Here is a 22,023-nt window from a genome sequence, read left to right as displayed (position 1 = left end):
TTCTAAAGGAGATAATGCTTTAGTCATTTGTCTCAATGGCAAGGAGGAAATGCAGTAAACAAAATAGGTGAAGATGCAATCGAATCTACGTAAGTAAGAGTTACAATATCACAGTTGATAAAGATTCAGTTACCATGAAATGTCCCCAACAGTCAACATTTGACTATTTAAAGTATTAAAGTACAAAAAAGTACAAAAGTAATACAAGTTTTTACTTTTCTGGAAAGAGGTACATTTTTTAAAATCCCAAAGTTCCCTCAAGAGTTTATCTCCCACGAAACCCCCAAGCCCTTCCTCCATTGGACTCATTTGTTTTCTTCTACTGTAATGACATCATTATGTAAAACTTGCACTTTCTATTGGCTAGCACTCCAACATATGTGACACGCCGGAAGTCTTAACGGCTCATTTCAAAATAAATGTGGATTTGCGTAAGAAAATAGTTTTTCGGGGTTCGGGTGTTTTGTTTGATTTTAAATAAACAAAGTCTTGGCTTTCAGAATATGAAACTTTTATTTAGAAAATTACACGATAAATACAGTGTAGCTTGTAAAGGGAAGATGACAGCTCTCACTCACCACTCTGCTCTTCCTTAGCGCCGCCCCCCTCCCTCCGGCTGAAATTATGAATGTAAGCGTATAGTGATCATAGATAACACGGCAGGGTCCGTTACAGTTTGTTTTTATCTGATTTCAAATAAACAAAGTCTTGGCTTTCAGAATATTAAACTTGTTTCGGCAAATTAAGATGATAAATACAACTTTGAAGCTTGTAACGGCATAATTACAAGCGCAGAACGGAGTAACTTGACGTCACAGCAGGCACAACAACAGCCGGTGTTTCTCGTGAGTGTTTTCCCCGGGAAACAAACACAATACACACAAACGCAAAAATACACAAACACACACACACACACACACACACACACACACACACACACACACACACACACACACACACACACAGATATTTGCCCTCCGTACTACTTTGATCATTTGCTCCGCTAATAATCAGATTGATGGATTCCAGAGGAGAGGAAACTTTGAAAGCCTTTTTCTCAAAATGATGACTCGGTGATAGTCATTATACACTGAACAAAAATATAAAAGCAACACTTTTGTTTTTTCTTCCATTTTTCATGAGATGAACTCAAAGATCTAAAAAATGTTCTATATACACAAAATAACCATTTCTCTCAAATATTGTTCACAAATCTGAAAAAATCTGTGATAGTGAGCACTTCTCCTTTGCCGAGATAATCCATCCCACCTCACAGGTGTGGCATATCAAGATGCTGATTAGACAGCATGATTATTGCACAGGTGTGCCTTAGGCTGGCCACAATAAAAGGCCACTCTGAAACGTGCAGTTTTGCTTTATTGGGGGGGTCTGGGGGGTACCAGTATCCCCCCAGAATCTGGTGTGAGGGGTAGGGGTAGGGTTAGGGTAATGTTGTGAATCGAGTGGCCTGTGTTCGTCGTCCATACCATATGCCTGCCCATACCATAACCCCACCACCACCATGGGCCACTCGATTCACAACATTACCCTAACCCTACCCCTACCCCTACCCCTAACCCTAACCCTAACCCTACCCCTAACCCTAACCCTACCCCTACAGACATATTTTGCTTAATATTTGGAGCACAAAAACAATCCTGATATCATTAGAAAGCTAGGAATCTCCTCTTTCAAACAGTGTATACAACTCAAAATGTGTCTTTGGGTCAATGCGAGCAGGTCACATATTGTAAGTGATAGGCAGGGTTGGGAGGGTTACTTTGTAAATGTAATCAGTTACTGATTACTGATTACATGGCTCTGAAAGTAATCCGAATACAGTTACAGTTACGTGTCTTAAAAAAGTACCGTAATCAGATTACTTTTAGATTACTTTTGGATTACTTTCTTTTTCCATCACAGATGGGTATGTTTTGGTGAACAGGAGACACAAAAAGCAAAAGGAAACTGAACATGTTTTACTGTTTTAATGGCTTATCAAGAGCACAACTGAAACATAACATCTGAAACGATGTAACAACATAATAAACTTTTTGTGGATGCAGCTTGGGATGTGAGGAGTGAGGGACACGGCTTAGAACGGGCGTGTCGCCTTCTGTCCTGCCAGTGTTGGCAGGACATTAATTTAAATGTCGAACTCGGACTTCATTTTAAGGACATTTCGGCCAGGGGTTTAGAGCTATATTTGTTTAAGCACCGGATTGGCAAAACAGGAGAGGAGAGTGTGTGCACCAATCTGCCTTGATCTATGTATTCATATCCGTGACACTCACAGTATTTGCTGCCGACAGCTGTTTATAGAAGGAACACCTCCTTCATTTCATGAAATCTCTGCAGCACCAGGAGGCAGCGGGAGGGTTAACTCAGCCTCTGAGAAGACGAGCTCGCAGTGCCTTTCATGCACCGCCTTTCAAGCACCGCCTTCACTGTGTTTACCTTCAGAAATAATCATTAGTAAGGCTAAAGAGCGACCGCAGGCTGATGTGTTTTAACCACACACACACACGCGATTTAAAACGCAGACTTTTGTTCCTCCATGTTTCGTTGTTATTGTTTCACTGAGCTAGCGGACCCGCGATTTTTTTTCAAACGCTTTGTTGGCCCATCTGCGGCGGTAATAGATTTTGTGCGCTGTGATGATTCGGCTGTACCTTTAGTAATGAATATTAAATGTTGTGAGGAAATCTTTCCACCAATAATTCCAATAAGTAATCCAAAATGTATTCACTTCAGGTTTACGAAAGTAACTGTAATCAGATTACTCGTTTTTCAAATGTAACGCGAGCTGAATACAGTTACTTGATTTTTGTATTCTGATTACGTAACGCCGTTACATGTATTCCGTTACAACCCAACCCTGGTGATAGGCTATGTGGATGGACATCTCTAAGCGGTTGACCAATCATAATGGAGTGTGCTAGCTAACCCATCAGATCAGACTGGGCTGGAAAATTAAAGACATTTTTGAACATTAAAGCATGTAAACATTCCACAGTAGAGGAACAAAGTACAAATATGAACCTGAAAAATAGAAATATAGGGCCCCTTTAAATCTTATAATACTGGTAAAATAAAGAGTGAGAATTATAAAACCAACACAGAAGCTTTATTGTCCAGACCATGTCAGCATACTTAATGCTAAACAGTATATAATGCCTTTAAGATTATACCAGATCCACTCCTTATGTTCTTACATTTTACATTAAAAGCTCTGGATACAAAATATTTGCATGTGATTTTTTTCTAATTTTTCATGTTATTTGTTCGTCTCGGCCCGGGTGTGTAAGGGCTTAGAGCTGTATGCAGTGGAATTGAGGACACATTGTAATGTAATTGTTGTATAAGGTATACAGTACAAGGGTTGTATTGAATTTAAATTCCAACCTAAAAGGGCATGAGTTTTCATTTACACACTTTTGTGTTTACAAGCTATTTGGGTATAGCAGCAAACAAGGGATGAATGGATACAGCATTAAGCAAAGTACGCCATCACCCCTGGAATGTAATGAAAATCACAAACTAATGATAAAGAATCACAAAAGAGTATCTGAGGGGAAGTGTTAGCTTTGAAGAACAGGTTTAGAGATACTCACATGGTATAGTTTGAAACAATTATTTATCATTATGTGCCTAACTTTTACCATTGTTTTACAAAATTCTCTTTTATTGTTTTTATAATGCTAAGATATTGTTGACCTTTTGGAGCATTACTTATGAAGACTTTAGATGTTGTCCCCTATTTTAGGTAGTCAGGTTAGGAACCGATCGCTTAATGTCCAGCAGCAGTGGAACAACCATCTGATCCTTCATTTGTACATAAAATACATCATTACAGGTTAAAGTCCTGCTATTAAATCCCAAGGACTGACAGGAGCGTTATCAACACTTTTCTGTTAATAAAGAATATCAGTTTTAAGTACTTGTCACATAGAAAATAAACCCTCTGACTGATGTATGATATTTTAAATGACGTTATTATAATGATAATAACGTAATTTAAATATTAAATCTGGTGGCACTTCTTCCTGTTTGTCCAGAAGTCTTCTCATCAGGGCTCTATAAATAAAGAACGGCAGATGACTGTGTAATATTTAATGCAGCCAAACCGTGTATTACAATGCAAGAGAAAAGCAAGCACACTCGGAATAAAGTATTTTTTTTAAACATTTTTTTTAATGTTTTCGGATTTCACATCGCATAAACACCATATCCAAACGTGCATTGTGGCTAAAACATCCAACCACCGAGCTTAGGTCTGTTTCCGGTATTGTTAATGATGGATGTATTTTGTTATACACACATTCCTTCACATTTTAATTTGTATTTACATTAAAGTATTTTGTGAGGCCTTCTAAAATGTTTTTAAATATAACTAGGGTTTTAGTTGAAGAGTTTGTAAATTAACATGAACCCAAGCTCTTGCCTGGCAACGCAATCGCACAACGTCACGTCCGTTAATTCCACATCCACACGCATGGATTAACATCGATATAAAATAGGTGTCGAACAGCTGGGGCAACAAGAACATCGGCAAAATCGAGTGTGACTATTACAAAATAAATAATTATTATATTAATATTGACAATATCAACCGACCGTCGGGGTAGCATCTGCTTGGCATTTCCGGGTATTTCTCCACTGGTTGGGCCATGTTAACAATACCGTGTAACTGTCACGTTTGAAAGGACGAAATCGTGACATCTTCACGTCTCCCAGCATGGTAAATCGTCACATGTTCACGTCTTGCCGTGATACCGGGTTGCATATTTTAGCCATCTTTAAAGAAAGGCCCTCCACATACAACTAGGGTGACCAGGTGCCAACAAGCCACATGAGGGACAAAGAGTATGATTGTGCGGGACCAATCCAGTCTCACAAAAAAACGTGTAATAACTATGTTGGTCCACAACGTAGGACGTAGTATTTCTACAAAAACGCCTCTGAAATTGTAAGATCCCTACGTTGTTTTCACCATTCATTCCAATGGTTGGCGTCTATGTCACGTGATCTTCACATTTCTCCCAGCAGAAAAAAAAAACATGGCCGAACTTCGTTTTATTCTCGGTGGAAAATGCCTATTTTAAAGTTACTTTGGCCATTAAAATGCGTTTTGATGTCATTTGATGCGAGAAATATGAGTTGTTATTTCAGATTATGTGTGCAGTGGATGTACATGATCTTTAGTTTGCTAGTTATTACGAAGATTACTTCAGGAAATTGTGTCTATACAACGTTTTCATTGTTACCAAGGTGGTTGCTAGGGACCCTGCTATCGATATTATTTCTGTTATGTTGTGTAACTGTTTAATGGTGTTATCTTTATTGCTACCCCATTCGCCGTCAATGTATAGTGTTGGTCCACAGCACAAACGTATTAGTTTAACAAAATCTGCATCTAAAATTGTGGCATAGATACGTTATTTTCCCCTGTGCAATTCTCCATTTACTCAACAATAACACATAATTATCCTTGTGTTTATTTATTTGTTTGATTAATAAACACAAGTTGGAGTCTGTCAGGACCGAGGGTCGGAGCAGCTCATTTGCTTTAGAGAATATCACCCGGAAGTAAGTATTCTCTCCGCTTCGCTTGACAAACCCCGTGATAGTCCTCAAACTCTGTGATTGGAGAGTGTGCTCCGAGGGTTACGCCGAGCGTCGAACAGCACTTGAAATGGGATGGAACCACGGCAGACTGTCCAAAACGGGATTTGAACGGGTCCACCGCGTCCCTCCCCAAATTGTGCAAATATGGCACTAGCCATCGATCATCTTAAGATTGATCCCAAGTTGGAAACATTTGCGTTACATCAGCATTTGTAACAGTTGTAAATATGCAGTGGTGTTTATTTGTAAATCATTTAGGATAATCATACAAATTCTGTGTTTTATATTTAATAATTCTGTGTTCTTTATTTATTGAATGTTCAATACCTGACAAGGCCGGAGATGAAAAACTTTGGTCGCAGGTTCCTCAACAGTGCATTACAAGACATCTATCAATATGTGTATACCTCCACCATTAAACTGTCGTATTCTGTACATTTCTTATACTATCTACATATATCTTATATAAGAGTATAATACATATGTATAATATCAGTTAAAATAAGTGCTTCAACATAGTTAACATTGTGGAGGTATACACAAAGTTTTTCATTCATTGCATAAGTACACCGTAGTTGTGAATATGATATGTCAATAAACCTTAGAAAATCTTGAAATCTTGTAAGGGATGTGCAAAATAGTCATTATATACAGTCTTTAATTAACTATTAGTAGAGAATAACGAGTAATGAATACACTTTATAGGGATCCTATTAATATCTAATAATAAAAATAATGAAATTCAATAACATGCTTTAACCACTAGGTGTCCCTTTATATCAGCTGTGCACGTTTATGGTGTAAATACAGCCTATCTACCAATTGGATCAAATGTAAAAGTCAGCCGAATTAGTGTTGATACTGCAAGGAGACGTATTGTGTGAAAAGAAATGTAAGATGTTGTTTAATTGTTGATATATTTATGATCCACGTCACGTTTTCAGTGTTGGCGGTAGTTCCTCATGTTTGTCTAGAAGTCTTCTCATCAGGGCTCTATAAACAGAGAACTACGGCAGATATGTAATATTTAATGCAGCCGAACCATGTATTACAATGCCGTTATGTGATGACTTTCAAAGAGAAAAGCAAGCACACTCGGAATAAAGTGTTTTCGGTCTGTTTCCAGTATTTGTTTATGACGATGTGATGTGAGATGTGAGACTGGAATTGCACAGGGGAAAATAACGTAGGCTCTCTATGCCACACTTTTAGATGCGGATTTTGTTAAACTAATACGTTTGCGCTGTGGAACAACACTATACATTGATGGGGAAGGGGGTAGCAATAAATATAACACCATTAAACAGTTACACAACATAACAGAAATAATATCGATAGCAGCGTCCCTAGCAACCACCTTGGTAACAATGAAAACGTCGACACAATTTCCTGAAGTAATCTTCATAATAACTAGCAAACTAAAGATCATGTACATCCACTGCACACATAATCTGAAATAACAACTCATATTTCTCGCATCAAATGACATCAAAACGCATTTTAATGGGCCAAAGTAACTTTAAAATAGGCATTTTACACAGAGAATAAAATGAAGTTCGGCCATGTTTTTTTTTTCTGCAGGGAGAAATGTGAAGATCACGTGACATAGACGCCAGCCATTGGAACGAATGGTGAAAGAAAACGTAGGGATCTTACAATTTCAGAGGCGTTTTTGTAGAAATACTACGTCCTACGTTGTGGACCAACGTAGTTATTACACGTTTTATTATGAGACTGGGTTGTTACTGCGATTATGAGCGGTTGTTTAGATTTAAAAATAATAGGTACACTGTATCTAACTTAATAAAAAAATAAACTATTAGCTTAAAAATATTGATAAAAAAACGCTTAACTATGGGGTAATTGTTTGAACAAATTATGCAAGTGAAGGAATATATTTGGTTAGAATGGAATTTTATTCCAATAATGTATAGTCCGTAAACACGTCTGTGTTTTTGGGGAATCTCTGAGTCAGGAAAAATGACCGGAGCTAGCTTTCTACCACAGACTGCTGACCTGCATAACTGTGATTGCTGCACAGTGTGGTACACGTTCATTAAATCAGCTGCTGGTATCTTATCTGTTTGGTAAACCTCTTTTGGTTTCAGAAGTAATGTTTTTTGCCATTTCTTGTGAGGTTCACATTTAATGTCACATCAAATCAAGTAAGAGAGCTTTCATTCACGCTTGGTAACTCGCTGCCTCCAGTGAGTGTAAGGCAGCAGAGGGTGATGCGGTTTTGACTACGGCTGTAGGGGTATGAAGCAGTTGCGGCCTTAGAGAACAGATTTTGAGAGGGAAAATGTAGAAATCAATCCAAATATATATGAAACATTTCATTTAAATTGCACAATATGTACAACAATTGAAACAAAAGCCGCTCCTCTCACATTTATTGTTTTTCTAAGCTCTTTTTCTTTCTTCCCATGGTTTTTGATTCCTCTATTCCTACCACCCTAAAAGTGTCTCCTACCCTCCTTGCTCCCTTATACCTTTCCCCCACCTTCCTGAAAGCATTAGCAGAGTTGGGGTTCAATCTATTATTCAGCGAGGCTTCTCTGCTGCACACAAACACAGCATCAATAATGGAATCGACAACTAATTAATCATTGAAAAAAGCAGGAGCCGTAATCTATGGACCGATATAGAGAAAAGGCTGTGTGTGTGTGTGTGTGGACTGTTTGGTTTGCGTGGGAGGCAGGTAGGCAGCTCTGCTTCCTGCTGCAGTAACCATACCAGTCACTGCTTGGCTATCTGATGGAGGAAGTCTCCACCGTACATTTGCAGGACTTCCCTCTTTTAATGACCCCCCAGGAAGAAGTGCATCATGGATGTTTAAAGAAAATATGTCCTTGGAGACAAGCCCCGTTTATTCCTATGAATGTTGCTCTGTCGCACAATGATGCAAAAATTGCCTAATTTGAGAAGAACAAAAATGCCTGTATCTGGGACAATAGAGCATGCACACTTGTGTTTTCCCTAAGCCCCGCCTCCAATCCATCACAGCAGCGTCACGTCCGGTCTATGCTCAGTAAAAATAATAAAGGAGGTGAGATAATTTAGGAATTTGATATTAGCCCATTTACAACTTCTAGGATCCTAATACTGGAAAACGTTTTCTTGGGGCTGAATGGCATCACCTGACTGGCACGGAAGATGTAGTACCCCCATTTGGCCACCAGAATAATTTGCTTCAATGCTCTTCCAACTTTCTTGGTGCTTGTTGTGCATCCCCTCTGAGAACATTCTCTCAAGTAGCCTACTGCACTGTGCATTTACTCGATAACTGCAGCATTATGTAATTATTTTACCTGCATTTTACTTGATGGGTTGCATCATCTCCCCTGAGAAGTGCGTAACACTTTACATCAGTAAGCTGATGTTGGTGAAACTGGATTTAATTTTAAGGCTAAAATGTTTTTCCCTTTGATTTACACCAGCGACTTTGATTTACTGAGGTAACAGTTAGACAAAAGCTTTACTTGTTGATAAAGTAACACGAATCACCAACTGCTGCTAATGCTAGCTTCCCCAAGCTAGTTAGCTGTTAGCTCAGTTATTCCAACCCAGTCTCATGGAATTTCGTTTTATAGTCACTAAATTAATTTAATCTATTGATTTGTGTTCACCAACACATTTTTTTCGTGTTTCACAGAACGATTTTAAAAGCAATGTATTTCTATTGGTAGTGTGTTTCGTGTCTGTACCTCAGAATACTGAAATCTGTATTTTTTTTAAAATCTCTTTTTCCTTCTAATTTGTTATTATTTACATTGCCTTTAAAATCGTTCTGTGTGACACGAAGAAAATGGGAAATCGTGTTGGTGAACACGAATCAATAGATTCATTTTGTGACTATAACACAAAATGCCGTGAGACCGTGTTGGTTATTTGGGCTGTAAGGCCTGTTAGTTGTAGCACCAGAGGAGTCTGAGTGTTCACAGAACAGCATCTTTATACGATAAACGATAGCTGCTCTCTAAATATACCTCAACACTTACCTCCAATGTTGGTGAGTTTGAGGCTAGTTAACAAAATGTGTTTATTATTAAATGCAAAGATGTGACCAATCCTTTCTTTACTTAGGTCAGCTGCACAACAAACTAGGTCACCCAGATCTCTATGATCTAGTTTGTCTATTTTGAACTTTGAGGCTAAAATAATTAATTTAGGTTTTATCAGATTATCTTCCTTCTCTTTAACGTCTCTCATTTCCTTTGGGCCTCAAGCAAGTTATTTACTGACGCCACATCAGACTAGCATTGATGGGGCAACATTCCTTAACAAGTGAACAGCAGGAGGTATTTGATCAATCTCATAAATGACAAAGTGCATAAACATTTATCTTTTAGACTATTAGCCCTTCCACACTAGATGTTGAAGTTTACTGGTAAACCAGTTTATAAGGTATCTCTAAATATCTCAATCCAATCTAATATATTATATTGCTATTTTTTTATTTGGAACCAGCGGTGACCATCCATTTAAAAGTAACCAACATGTTAATGTTGGCTTTAATGATTCAATGATTAATGATTTAATGATGTAAAGTTATACAAAAGAGAATTCTGAGGTAAAGACCTCTCAATCACAAGGTAGTCACGCCCTGAATCTACCCTAACTAATCTTCAAATTATTCTAAACGGGAATATCATTTTTAATATGAAAATCCTGCTGTGAGAAGTTGAAACTAGCTACTGAGACCGTAAACTTATAGAAAAACGTTTACTGTGATCATAACAAAGTGAGGGGTATGGTTCTTTACTCATAGACTTCTAACGTAATCCTTTTTAAAACCATTTGAGTCTACCCCTGCTGGCCATTAAAGAGACTGCAGGTTTTCACGGAGGTTGCCGATTGGTGAAATCTTTATAGAATTAATACTGTATGTTGCCTTCAAATGTAAGTTGTTCAGTCGTATTTTGCAAGTTGAGTTCCCTTGAATCGGTAACTTCTAGTGGTGAATTGAACGAAGCAGCAGCTCTGCAAAGTTACAAGCCATGTATAAGATATATGTTTCTTGTATTTATACGCACCATACACATAACTCAATTGTAAGAATAAATGAATGAAGAATGAATCAACCTACTTTTCCCTCTAGCTATAATTAATGTATCTTTTTTTTCAGACTGTAACATATTTGTCAACTTGAGGATAACTTTGGTGTGGTATACATTAATATGTCAGTCCGCAGCCAGCCTCTGAAGAGGAAATGGAGGCTTCCCTTCTGGGTCTACTCGTGTGAAATTAATCTTTTATGGGTTTAATTTTGTCTCTTTCATTGACTGTATTTATTCTCCAGTGAAAGACCCAAACTATTAAAACAGTATTTGTATTCTTTCTTATAAAGAGGCTGTATTTTTGGATTTTCCCTTTCCTATCGTGTGTTAGGTGTGTGTGCATGTAAATGGTCTGCAAAGGCTAATATCCCAAAGTTCTCTCCAGAGGGACTGTTTTTTCTCTACTACATTTGATTAAAAGTTGATTTTTTTTTCATAGTTTTCTATTAATTCTGAATTGTTTCAATATTGTTTTTAAGTCAACATAAACAAAATAACAGGATCACCCCCTCATATCGTCCATGACTGCCTGTTTCCCTCCTCTGTGGCAGTGTGTGTTTTTGAGCCTCTCTGGATGAGTTAGCCTGTGGCTGTGTCACTACAATGCAGCCCAGTGTTGTTCTGAGACAGCAGCTCTGTTATCGGCTGTCTCATGATCTGCAGGTGCAGAAACAGTGAGGCTGCAGCTCTCACATTCTGATCCCACCCTCACATGGGACTGAGATTTCATTTTACATGTCTACAGTCGCGGCTGCAACATTTTAAGGACATAGTTAGATAATCTTGAAGGAAAAAGTTATAAAACGAATAGCCAGTGCGATGTGCCAAATACGGGAGAGAATCTGCACAAAATACAAAATAAATCAAGTCGATCTGATTTAATTCCCCCAAAAATCTCTTAACGAAGATGTTTCTTAATAATTATGCAGCTATATGCTTTAGGTGAAATCATACTTTGACTGTTAAATGTCTTGTACACCTCCTGCTGAACAGATCTGTCCTTATACACCCGTATACACCCAACAGTGATGGCACAGTACTAACACTGAGAGGTACATCTACATCACTGCAGCAAGTGAGACGTTTCCCTCAGCTGTGTATTGGTATTTGGCTCTTTAAGAAAGAGAGATACAGTTTAAGGGATTCTATCTGGAAAACCGATGCATTCAGTTGATCTTTAAAATAAATCTACATAAAAATGTCACTATGGATCCCTGTCTTATTTCTCAGTATAAATATCTCTGTTTTTGATATGTCTGCTTATCATTTTTTTAAAGTACAACGTTGTTGAGGTGCCTTAAACTTGCATGCTTTCTAATAGCCAGCAAGGTTGTAAACCCCGGGTTGTACAAATAAGTCTGATTGTAAAGAAGTCTCTGAGAAAATGAACCTTCAAAGTTTTTGGTGATATCCAAAAAACAAAAATGGCGACAACCAAAATGTCAAACTGGAGGCTTCAAAACCACACAATAAAACAAAAAGTGACAACATGGTGGCAACATCCAGTCCATGGCAAAACCCATTATAACCTTTATTTTTTCCATTTCCTTTAAGTGTTTCTTTTGACACGCACTAACATTGTGTAATCTCAACAGTAGCCATTGAAATCACAAACTATCCATGCTTATCATTTGTATGTATTGCAATTTCCAACAACTAACCTGGTTGCTGCAGCTCCAAGGAATATACTTCTTATTGCTCAGTTCAATGTTGTCTATAAACCGGTCTCGATAGATGTTAACTCTTAAATACAGCTGTCAGAATTGGAGCCTTGGATATGATCCACCACACACTCTGTTATTAAGTGTAACATGAGATTTTGAAAGATAGGAGAAACTTGAGGTTGAACCTTTTTGGATGCAATAACCTCAGAGCTACACCTCATGTTGATCTATCCAATTCTTTGATTTTGCCATTCGTTAAACACTTGCTTACTTTTCTGTCAGAGAGGTTTGCTGGCATCTAGTGGTTTCATTTGACATGTGATGGGATTATGTGTCTTCCAAACCGTCTATCTACTGTTATTTTTTCTTTCCTCTTCCCCCTCCACTCCATCAGTATTTCTTCATGCAATCCACATTTTGTTTTCTTTACTTTTCCATTTTCTAATGTGTTACTGCCTCGGGATTATTTCTTTTTTTCTTCACAGTGTACAAATATAGTTATAGTTTCTCAAAACATGTTAGACCGTTGTACTGACATAATGAGCTGGATATCTGCAACTCTAAGCCCATTAGTGAGGTTGTGCACTGAGCGAGCAAAGGACACTCCGCCAGCAGAGGAGGCTGTGGTCTAACATTCAAACATGTTCAGAGCCTTTGTCTGTGGATGTGTTGAAGCTCAGATGGTAAGAAGGACCAGTGAATCCTGATATGTTTAGGTCCTTAAAGGGGCCCTACTATTCTGATTTTCAGGTTCATATTATACAGTATTTTGTGTCTCTTCTGTGACACGTCTCCAGGCTTTAATGTTCAAAAAGCTCTTCTTCTTCTTCTTCTTCTTCTCATACTGCCTGTGCTGCAGCACCTCTTTTCACCCTCTGTCTGAAACCAGAGCCCAGTCTGCTCTGATTGGTTAGCTGGCCGGCTATGTGATTGGTCAACCACTTAGAAATGTCCCGCCTCTTAACCTATCACGTACAATGTGTTGGAGCGCTAGTATAGAACAAAAGTGTTACATTGTGATGTCACTATGTCCATGAACTGAACAGTGTTTGAGTTGACATGTTAGTGAATAAAGAACTAAATGGTTGTCAGACTATAGCAAACAAGCTCTTAAATTGGATTCCTAACAATGCCCTGCACTTCATTCACTCTCCACAAGGACTGCTGCAAAGCCTTCTCACACGTGATTGGTCACTTCTACTGGGTACTGCTGTGTATTGGCAATAATGAGGTGATATGATACTTACCATGACACAGTAACTAATGCTACTAATAATCATTTGTCATATATAGGCCTACTGTAACAAGAAGTCGCATCATGACAAATATACATATATACAGCGTGATCGTCCTTTATCCTTCGAACTGATGTCAGAGGTGTTTCGAGGGTGAACAAAACGTGTTTGCGCTGCACTGCATCATGGTCCTGAGCGCCAAAGTAAGATGACAGCCTGCCATCAGTGAGGGCTGCATGTTGCGTAATCCAACACCTTCTGGCTTCTTTCTCACCGCTGAAAATACCAGCAGGACCTAAACCTCCATCTGATACCGACATCCACGCCATCTGCATTCAGGCTTCGGCCTCACCGAACACTAAACATCCATGATTTCATTGCTGGAAATAAAAGCAGTTGGAACAAACAATATTCCCTGCCAGAGTTTTTATGTTGGCTGCAGGATCATGATGGTTCAAGTCTGCAGGCTTGCTGAGTCTGAGCAGCATTTATTACATGCTGTTCACACATCTGGGGAAGCGCTGATTTGTGTCAGTCTGAAATTCAACACCATAAACTTATGGAGGATAAGACTCGTCAAAGGCCTACTAAGGCTAATGGATGATCTGGCTAAAAACTAATATTGCTAGTTCCTCAACTCAATATTTGAACTCAATTAAAGAAAATAAAAAATGGTAATGAAAGTAAGGTGGGCTTGTTAAATAATGACAGGTTACCACTCCCCAGAAACAGTCATTGACAGTTTGACAGGCTCAGTCTAAAGAAGCTAGCTAGGAGTTCAGCGCCGAAGTAGCTAGCTTTGAGATCTCTCTCTCTATGTATTTTTCTCAATAAAATTACCCGTTTCTCAATTTGTCAATGCAGGCAAACAAAATAGTCCGTATTCTCGTTTTGAAGTGAATGCTAGTGTTGGATTTTATTTGCAGCAACTAAATAATATTTTTGGAGCGATTAAGTGACATTTTACGATCTCTCACGGCACACTGGTTTGTCACGGCACAGTGGTAGAAATAACAGGGTTAGGGGGCAGGACATCTCTAACCGGTTGACCAATCACAACAGTGCCGGTCAGCTAACCAATCAGAGCAGACTGGGCTCTGGTGTCAGACAGAGGGTGAAAAGAGGTGCTGCAGTATGAGAAAAATAAAGAGCTTTTTGAACATTAAAGCATGGAGACATGTCCCAGTAGAGACACTACATACTGATACGCACCTGAACATCAGCATAATTAGGCCCCTTAGTGAGTTATTTAATAGATCTAAATAGATATTCCAGTCACATACCGACACGTAAAAACATTAACACTTTGACTGATGGCGGTTTTTTCTGCCTCTGCTGTGCTATGCCTCTGGCAACAACTGGATGTTACCAGGACAATAAGTCTTTTTAAACCAGTGACAAATTAAAATGTGTGTGTGTTCTTGTCCATGTGGTGTACTGTAGCACTGAGGTGAGAATTGGCTGACATCAGTGGGATACTGGAGACCAAATAAGCTTCCTGTGGAGTTACAAACACAGTTTTACTCATTAAGTTCTCCAGCTTTTCATTCAAGCAGCTGGTTTAAATGTCTTGTTTTGGGACTTTATTTGATTCTCTGTGTGTAATCCGATGTTTCTTTCACTCTCTCTGTTCCCTCAGATGTAATTAGCTCCACGGCAGCCAAGTGTGACTGAAAGAAAAACAAACTGATGAAGTGGAAGGGGTCAGGAACACACACCAAACTCCAAATTCTTTCATGCCTCGTCTTTTCTTGTTACACATTCTTTTTAATTTCCAGGTTTCGCACGACTGTTACAAATCAGAAAAGCCTCTTTGATATCGCACACAATCCCAGAGAAGACTGCTGGAGCTGTGCAGAGTAAGGAAGTGCAGACACGACAAAACTAGTGAGACAAGAACCAACATTTTTACAAAGGATGCGTCAATTCATCGGGAATCTGCACTGGATTCACTGGATTTGGTTATTCTCCCTAAAAACGTTTATAATTGTGACATAACATTTGATTATCTGGTTTGGCCAATTTTCCGAGAATAAAAATGTCAAGCATGTTTTAAACATTTGGTCCTATGAATCCAACGGAATAATTATTTAAAGAAAAGGAAACAAAACTCTCCTCTTATGACTTTGATTCTTGTAAAATGTTCTGCAGCATAAGAAAAGTGTGGTTTTACATTCCCCCAGAGACATTCAGTACAATATTATCAAATCAGGTGTTTGTACCATTTACATTCTGTTTGAGCATTGTCTCGTCGACAGTACCGAGGAGTTTGCCGTACTCTCTGTTGTCTGTTTGTTTCACATGATCAGATTTAGTTTGAAGGTTCCTGAGTGAAGTATTGCTTTAAACACTTGTGCTTTCAGTCAGGCTGCAGTGAGGAATAATGCAAAAACTAAATATTAGACATCAGACTCTTAAATCAAATATTATTCCTCAGTTTTAAGAGGTTTGGTGGACAGTGAGGTGCTAATGGTTAGCACTGTTGTAGCCTGCTTTAGAGTCATTTTGAAACATTCTCTTAAAGAAGGGTCTCATATTCCCAAACGGGAAGTGTATCTTCTAAACTATTTAGCAAAATGTCAGGTTTTGTATGCACTTAGCATCAGGTAACTCTTAGCAACACTTGTTGACATCTGAGCTATAGTCAACTAGGGCAGCAATGCTATAGAGTTGTGTCGGAACCAGTCCTCGAAGACAACCCTGAAATGAACCAGCCTTTTACCATTTACAGTTCTCTCATCTTGAAGTCAATGTTTTTTTTTTAAAGCTGCTTTTTCAGTAGATGCCTGAAATGAGGTCTGTGGTTAACACAAGCTAAAGAGATGTTCAGGTTCGGTTCGACTGTGATGTTGTTTGTTAAAGCGTTAGCTTTTGACTTCTAGCGATTGCATTTACCGTTCAAAAAAATCATTAGGTGGTATATATGTGTGTGTCTACATATGTGTAGATTATCCTGCCAAACAACGCGTGATGAGTATCATACATTTATGTTTGCCACAGAGCTTTTTTTTCATCGATATACCGAAATCCAATGTAAAAATCCCATTGTTTTTGTCGAGGGGGCCCGAGCGATGCTAACGGGTCGGCCTACAAAAATACATCATCACTGCACACTATTTTCTCACCATTCAACTGCAACAATATCTGCCCTCAAGCACCATGGGAGATGTAGTTCTTTAAATGCTAACAAATTAAGCAAAAAGCTAACCAGCGTAAAGTAAAAGATTGCTCAGATAGATATAACTCCATCTTTACATAGCAAAAAGTTATCAAAGTTTAATAATGCTCTGATTAACAAATTCTCCTGCTCCTGCTCATTCAGTTGTAAAATACTGTAGGTGTTGGCAGGCCCGCCCCTCCTTACACGCAGATCACCCCCCCCCCCCCTTACACGCAGATCACCCCCCCCCCGTTGACGCTCGCGACACAGAGGGCCTCATCACATAACTTTGCGTGGGGCCACAAATTAGCCAGGGGCGGCCCTGGGTGTTGGTTGTCATCGTTATGATTCTGTCTGAGAGCCTTTAAAACCAAGAAAGGTCTGTTACTAACAACGTTATGTAGTAGAAATATTTGTTTTCCTCTTCCATTAATCATTTTGCGACCTCTAATATTTGTCCTGTGTGCTTTTGAGGGGGCCCATGCCCTCGGGTTGGTAACCATTGATTTAAACCCAACAGACGTGTGACAGAAGTGGACTTTACGACTGGTGACAAAGCTTCAATTTAAGAGATTATTTTTGGGAAAATAAATAATGAAAACCTTATGTCAAATAGTATGTTACATTTATCTCAGGGAAAATCAATACTTTGTATACTATATGTTATCATGTTTAAATAGGGAATATATACCATCATACCAATAGTGTAATAGAGTTTGTAAAATTAATTTAAATCTTAATCTTCATAGATAGCATTGCTGAGTGCTTTAAATACAAAGCTACTAGTATTTACATTCAGAGATATATTATGAATACGTATCTTTACCTGTCAGCGAGTTTTACATATTCAAACATATTAACATGTTTATATATATATATATTCAAAACTCACAAACATTCATATATACAGATAGTAAATATATTGACATACAGGTCACATTGTGGTGAATGTGCCGGTGTTGATGGTCTGTTTGAATTCTGCTGAAGTTGCTTTTGAACATGTTACCCAAAGGCAGGAGAATTATTGCTTTGTGTTTTATTGACATTTTCTGAGAGAGCTGGCGAACAAAGTCTCGCCTCTTCACTAAAACCCGACCTTGACTTGACAGAGTGTTGCCCGCAGTGTTGTCTCCTCCATATTGCTTTCAATATTGCTGCAGCGTCTCGTGTGGAAGGAGAGTCCCGAGGGAGCGGCGCTGCAGTAATTGAGAGGCGCTGGCAGAGTTTAAAAAGGGCGAGGGGTTTAACGTGGGGGGCGAGGACGATGCAGAGTCTGGCCTCGGTGCGTGGGTCGGGTCAGAAAAGATCCTGAGGGCCCAGGTGAATGATGATCGGTGTGGCGATGGTCTGCGGCTGGTAATAGGCACTGTCGATGTACAGGCCGCCTACAGACAGGAGACACGAGCAACCGGGTTAACAGAAGTAATCATCAGCACTTCATGTATCCTCTTTGTCCTGAACTCTGAGGTGATTAGAAGGAATGCGGAATGCTTTAAACATGTGATCAGAGACAAGGTTGCACATTCAAAGCAGAATACATACTTTTTGTAGCTGCTCTCAGAAAGTATCTCCCAGACATTCTTAGTGCTCAGGAGATTCAGTGCATCCTATTACATTTTTTTAAATCAGCATTACAATGTTTCTCGACAAGCGTCTCTAGCACAGGTGTTTTCTGGGTGTTTGCCAGTTACAGTATAACAAACAGCTACATTTGTGAAACAGCCTGGTGCAACTTTTACTTCAAATACAATTCAGAGACATTACATCTTGGCTTTTATTTTGAAAGTTCGGACCATCATTTCTATCTGCCTGCTAAGTAAGAAATGCTACGCCTGTCAAGCTTCCAGTGTATGCATGGTACATTATGTAGTTTTACCAGGATACAAATCGCAGGTTTGGAAATTAAAGTTGATAGTTATTCTCATAAAAAAATTAGGCTTTATTTAAAAAATGAAGCAGACTTATTACGACTGAATTAAAGCGTGTCACTGGCAGATTTAATGAGCTGTAGCTAGCTAGCTATCAGCTAACATTAGCTACATGGGTTTTTCTGTTATAAAGACAATGAAGACAAGCTTGTAAAAAGCTGAAGTCTACTAACAAGTTTTGTTAAAAAGTGGTGCAGGAACGAACCCAAAAATCCAGAATGAGTTAGCATGACATATTCACGGACAGTATCACGGAAAAGTCACAATTGATAAATGAACCAGCGACTGGGTTTTGAAAGCTTTACAAAGTACAAGTTATTCAGCTGTAGACAAAATTATTAATTTATTTCAACAGAATATAACCTGCAAACAGGTCAGAATTAAAAACTTCTTGAAAATAAAGTATTTTCACTCAACACAAAATGGCTCAAAAACAACAGCAAATGTAAACCTGGACTTTCACCATCCAAACAAAAGAAAAATATTCTCAGTGCAAACCAATTGTTATTCATATTTTTTTCTTCTGATCTCAACAGGAACCTTTCTAAATCATAAGATTTGGTTTCACACCAAAAAGGATCTGGAACTAGTCCCTAGTTCGCACAAACCTTTTCACCTCCAGATAGTTCCTGCTAGAGAAGTGGTACTTTCCTCTGGAGGAAATGGTTCGTGGGTGTGTCGGCCACACTAACAATTTCTGATTGGTTGAGCGAATTGCAAACCACCCCCGGAAAACGCTGCAGCGAGCGTTACCTGCCACTCTGATCCACTGACCGCCCCCTCACACACAAACAGAAAGTCACAGATAAATGCGGCTTCATTTGCCTAATCCTCCATCAGGGACTTATTCCAGTGAGAATGCAATCTACTAAGACAGTTCCAGGGACTAAAGAGTTTGCTGGGAACACGTACCGGGGACAAGTACCAGCGAAGTACTTGGTGTGAAGGTTCAAGGTTATTTATTGTCAAACTAACATAGCTACAAATTATGTCGTTGAAAATCTTAGGTCACAGGCTTCTCCAACAATGCAACACAATAATACAGATAAGCAGACAATATTAAAAATATATATATGACAAGCGGCTAATGTTTTCATTCCTTACAGTGACTGTTTAGTTCCATACTGTAGATACTTAATATAAAGTGTTAAGTTTGTAGCCTAATTGTTTTAGTTCCCCCCAAAAAAAATGCAGCTCATTGCAGTTTATTTATTTAGTTCCCTGATATACAGCACTGTAAATGTTGTAGGTTTTTATAGTTTTTAACTTCCTAACAATTACCTGGATACTTAACAGTAAGTGTTTTGCTAGTGCTCTATTTGTTTAGTTCCCCACAGAAAATGCTTTCCCATTTGCAGCTTAGTTCCCTGATATATTCAACTGGATTTTTCAGATGAAAAGATGTTTTGCCTTGCATGGCCTCAGAACTACTTCATATAGTAAACAAATCTCTTCACTCAGGTATTTTTCCACAGGACCTGAAAACTGCAGTCATTAAACCGCTCTTAAAAAAGAATAATCTAGATGCTTCAGTAATGAACAATTACAGGCCCATATCAAACCTTCCATTTCTAGGTAAAATCATTGAAAAAGTTGTTTTTCAACAGTTGAGTAATTTCTTGCATTTAAATAACTGTTTCGATGTGTTCCAGTCAGGCTTTCGTCCAAACCACAGCACTGAGACTGCTCTTGTAAAGGTCTTTAATGACATCCACTTAAACACAGACAGTGGCAGAACTTCAGTGTTAGTATTATTAGATCTCAGTGCTGCGTTTGACACTGTTGACCACAACATATTACTCGACCGACTAGAAAACTGGGTGGGACTTTCGGAAACAGTTGTAAATTGGTTTGAATCCTACTTAAAGGATAGAAACAACTTTGTTTCTATAGGTAAATACACATCTGAGTTGACAAATATGACATGTGGGGTACCTCAAGGCTCCATCTTGGGGCCTCTTCTCTTTAACGTCTACATGCTACCACTGGCTCAGATAATGAACAACAACAAAATAAGTTACCATAGCTATGCAGATGACACACACATTTACGTAACAATTTCACCAGGAGACTATGCTCCAATTCAAACACTGAGTAAGTGCATTGAACAAATCAATGACTGGATGTGTCAGAACTTTCTCCAATTAAACAAAGATAAAACTGAGGTAATGGTTTTTGGAGCCAAGGCAGAATGTATAAAAGTTAGCGCTGAGCTTCAGTGTGCAATGTTCAAAACAACAGATAAAGCCAGAAATCTAGGTGTAGTCATGGACTCTGACCTGAGTTTCAACAGTCACATTAAAACAGTTACTAAATCAGCCTACTATCACCTAAAGAACATATCTAGGATTAAAAGACTAATGTCACAGCAGGATTTGGAAAAACTTGTCCATGCCTTTATCTTCAGTAGACTCGACTACTGCAATGGTGTCTTCACAGGTCTCACTAAAGAATCTATTAGAAAGCTGCAGCTGATTCAGAACGCTGCTGCTCGAGTCCTCACTACCACTAAGAAAGTGGATCACATCACTCCTGTTCTGAAGTCTTTACACTGGCTTCCTGTGTGTCAAAGAATAGATTTCAAAATACTGCTGCTGGTTTATAAAGCACTGAATGGTTTAGGCCCAAAATACATTTCTGACCTCCTGCTAAACTATGAACCATCCAGATCTCTCAGGTCTTCAGGGACTGGTCAGCTTTCTGTCCCCAGAGTCAGAACTAAACATGGAGAAGCAGCGTTCAGTTATTATGCTCCAAACATCTGGAACAAACTCCCAGAAACCTGCAGGTCCGCTGCAACTCTTACTACTTTTAAATCCAGGCTGAAGACTTTTCTTTTTGTCGCTGCTTTTAATTGAACTATTCATATCTTAAACTGCACTGTAACTTTTATCCATGTACTTTTTCTTTTAATGTTTAATTGAACTATTCATATTTTAGACTGCACGGTAACTTTTTTCCATGTATTTTTCCTTTTAATGTTTATTTTATTAGCTTTTCTTTTTTTATGCTTAATGCCTTTCATTTTTTGTAAAGCACTTTGAATTTCCTTGTGTTGAAAAGTGCTATATAAATAAACTTGCCTTGCCTTGCCTTGATATACACCATTGTATTGAAGTCTGCCATGGTAAAGTAGGTGTCGTTTTTCGTTTACTTCCTTACGGTGACAGTTTGAGCCATACTGTAGATACTTAATAGTTAGTGTATAGTAAGTAACCTTATTTTTTAAGTTTCCCACAAATGTTGGTTTACCTCTTTACAGTTAATTGACTTATTTCCTGATACTGTAGACAGTATTGTATTTTGCGGTCTTCTATGGTAAGTGTTTTTTTAAGTTCATAACAATGG

General features: G+C 38.6%; 1 protein-coding gene across 3 annotated transcripts in view; it reads right to left on the bottom strand.

Moving 5' to 3' along the window:
- Nucleotides 1–17,003: 17,003 nt before the first annotated feature.
- strbp (spermatid perinuclear RNA binding protein) overlaps nucleotides 17,004–22,023 on the bottom strand; it is a 110,882-nt gene continuing 105,862 nt past the window's right edge. For all 3 annotated transcript variants that reach the window (XM_034091726.2, XM_034091728.2, XM_071204333.1), the window contains one exon: nucleotides 17,004–18,132. In XM_034091726.2, the coding sequence (XP_033947617.1) occupies nucleotides 18,044–18,132 (89 nt within the window). In that variant the 3' untranslated portion in view covers nucleotides 17,004–18,043. The remainder of the gene's footprint in view (nucleotides 18,133–22,023) is intronic.

Source organism: Pseudochaenichthys georgianus, chromosome 9, assembly GCF_902827115.2.
Source record: "Pseudochaenichthys georgianus chromosome 9, fPseGeo1.2, whole genome shotgun sequence".
Taxonomy (NCBI): domain Eukaryota; kingdom Metazoa; phylum Chordata; class Actinopteri; order Perciformes; family Channichthyidae; genus Pseudochaenichthys; species Pseudochaenichthys georgianus.
This window is presented reverse-complemented; position numbering and strand designations above follow the sequence as displayed.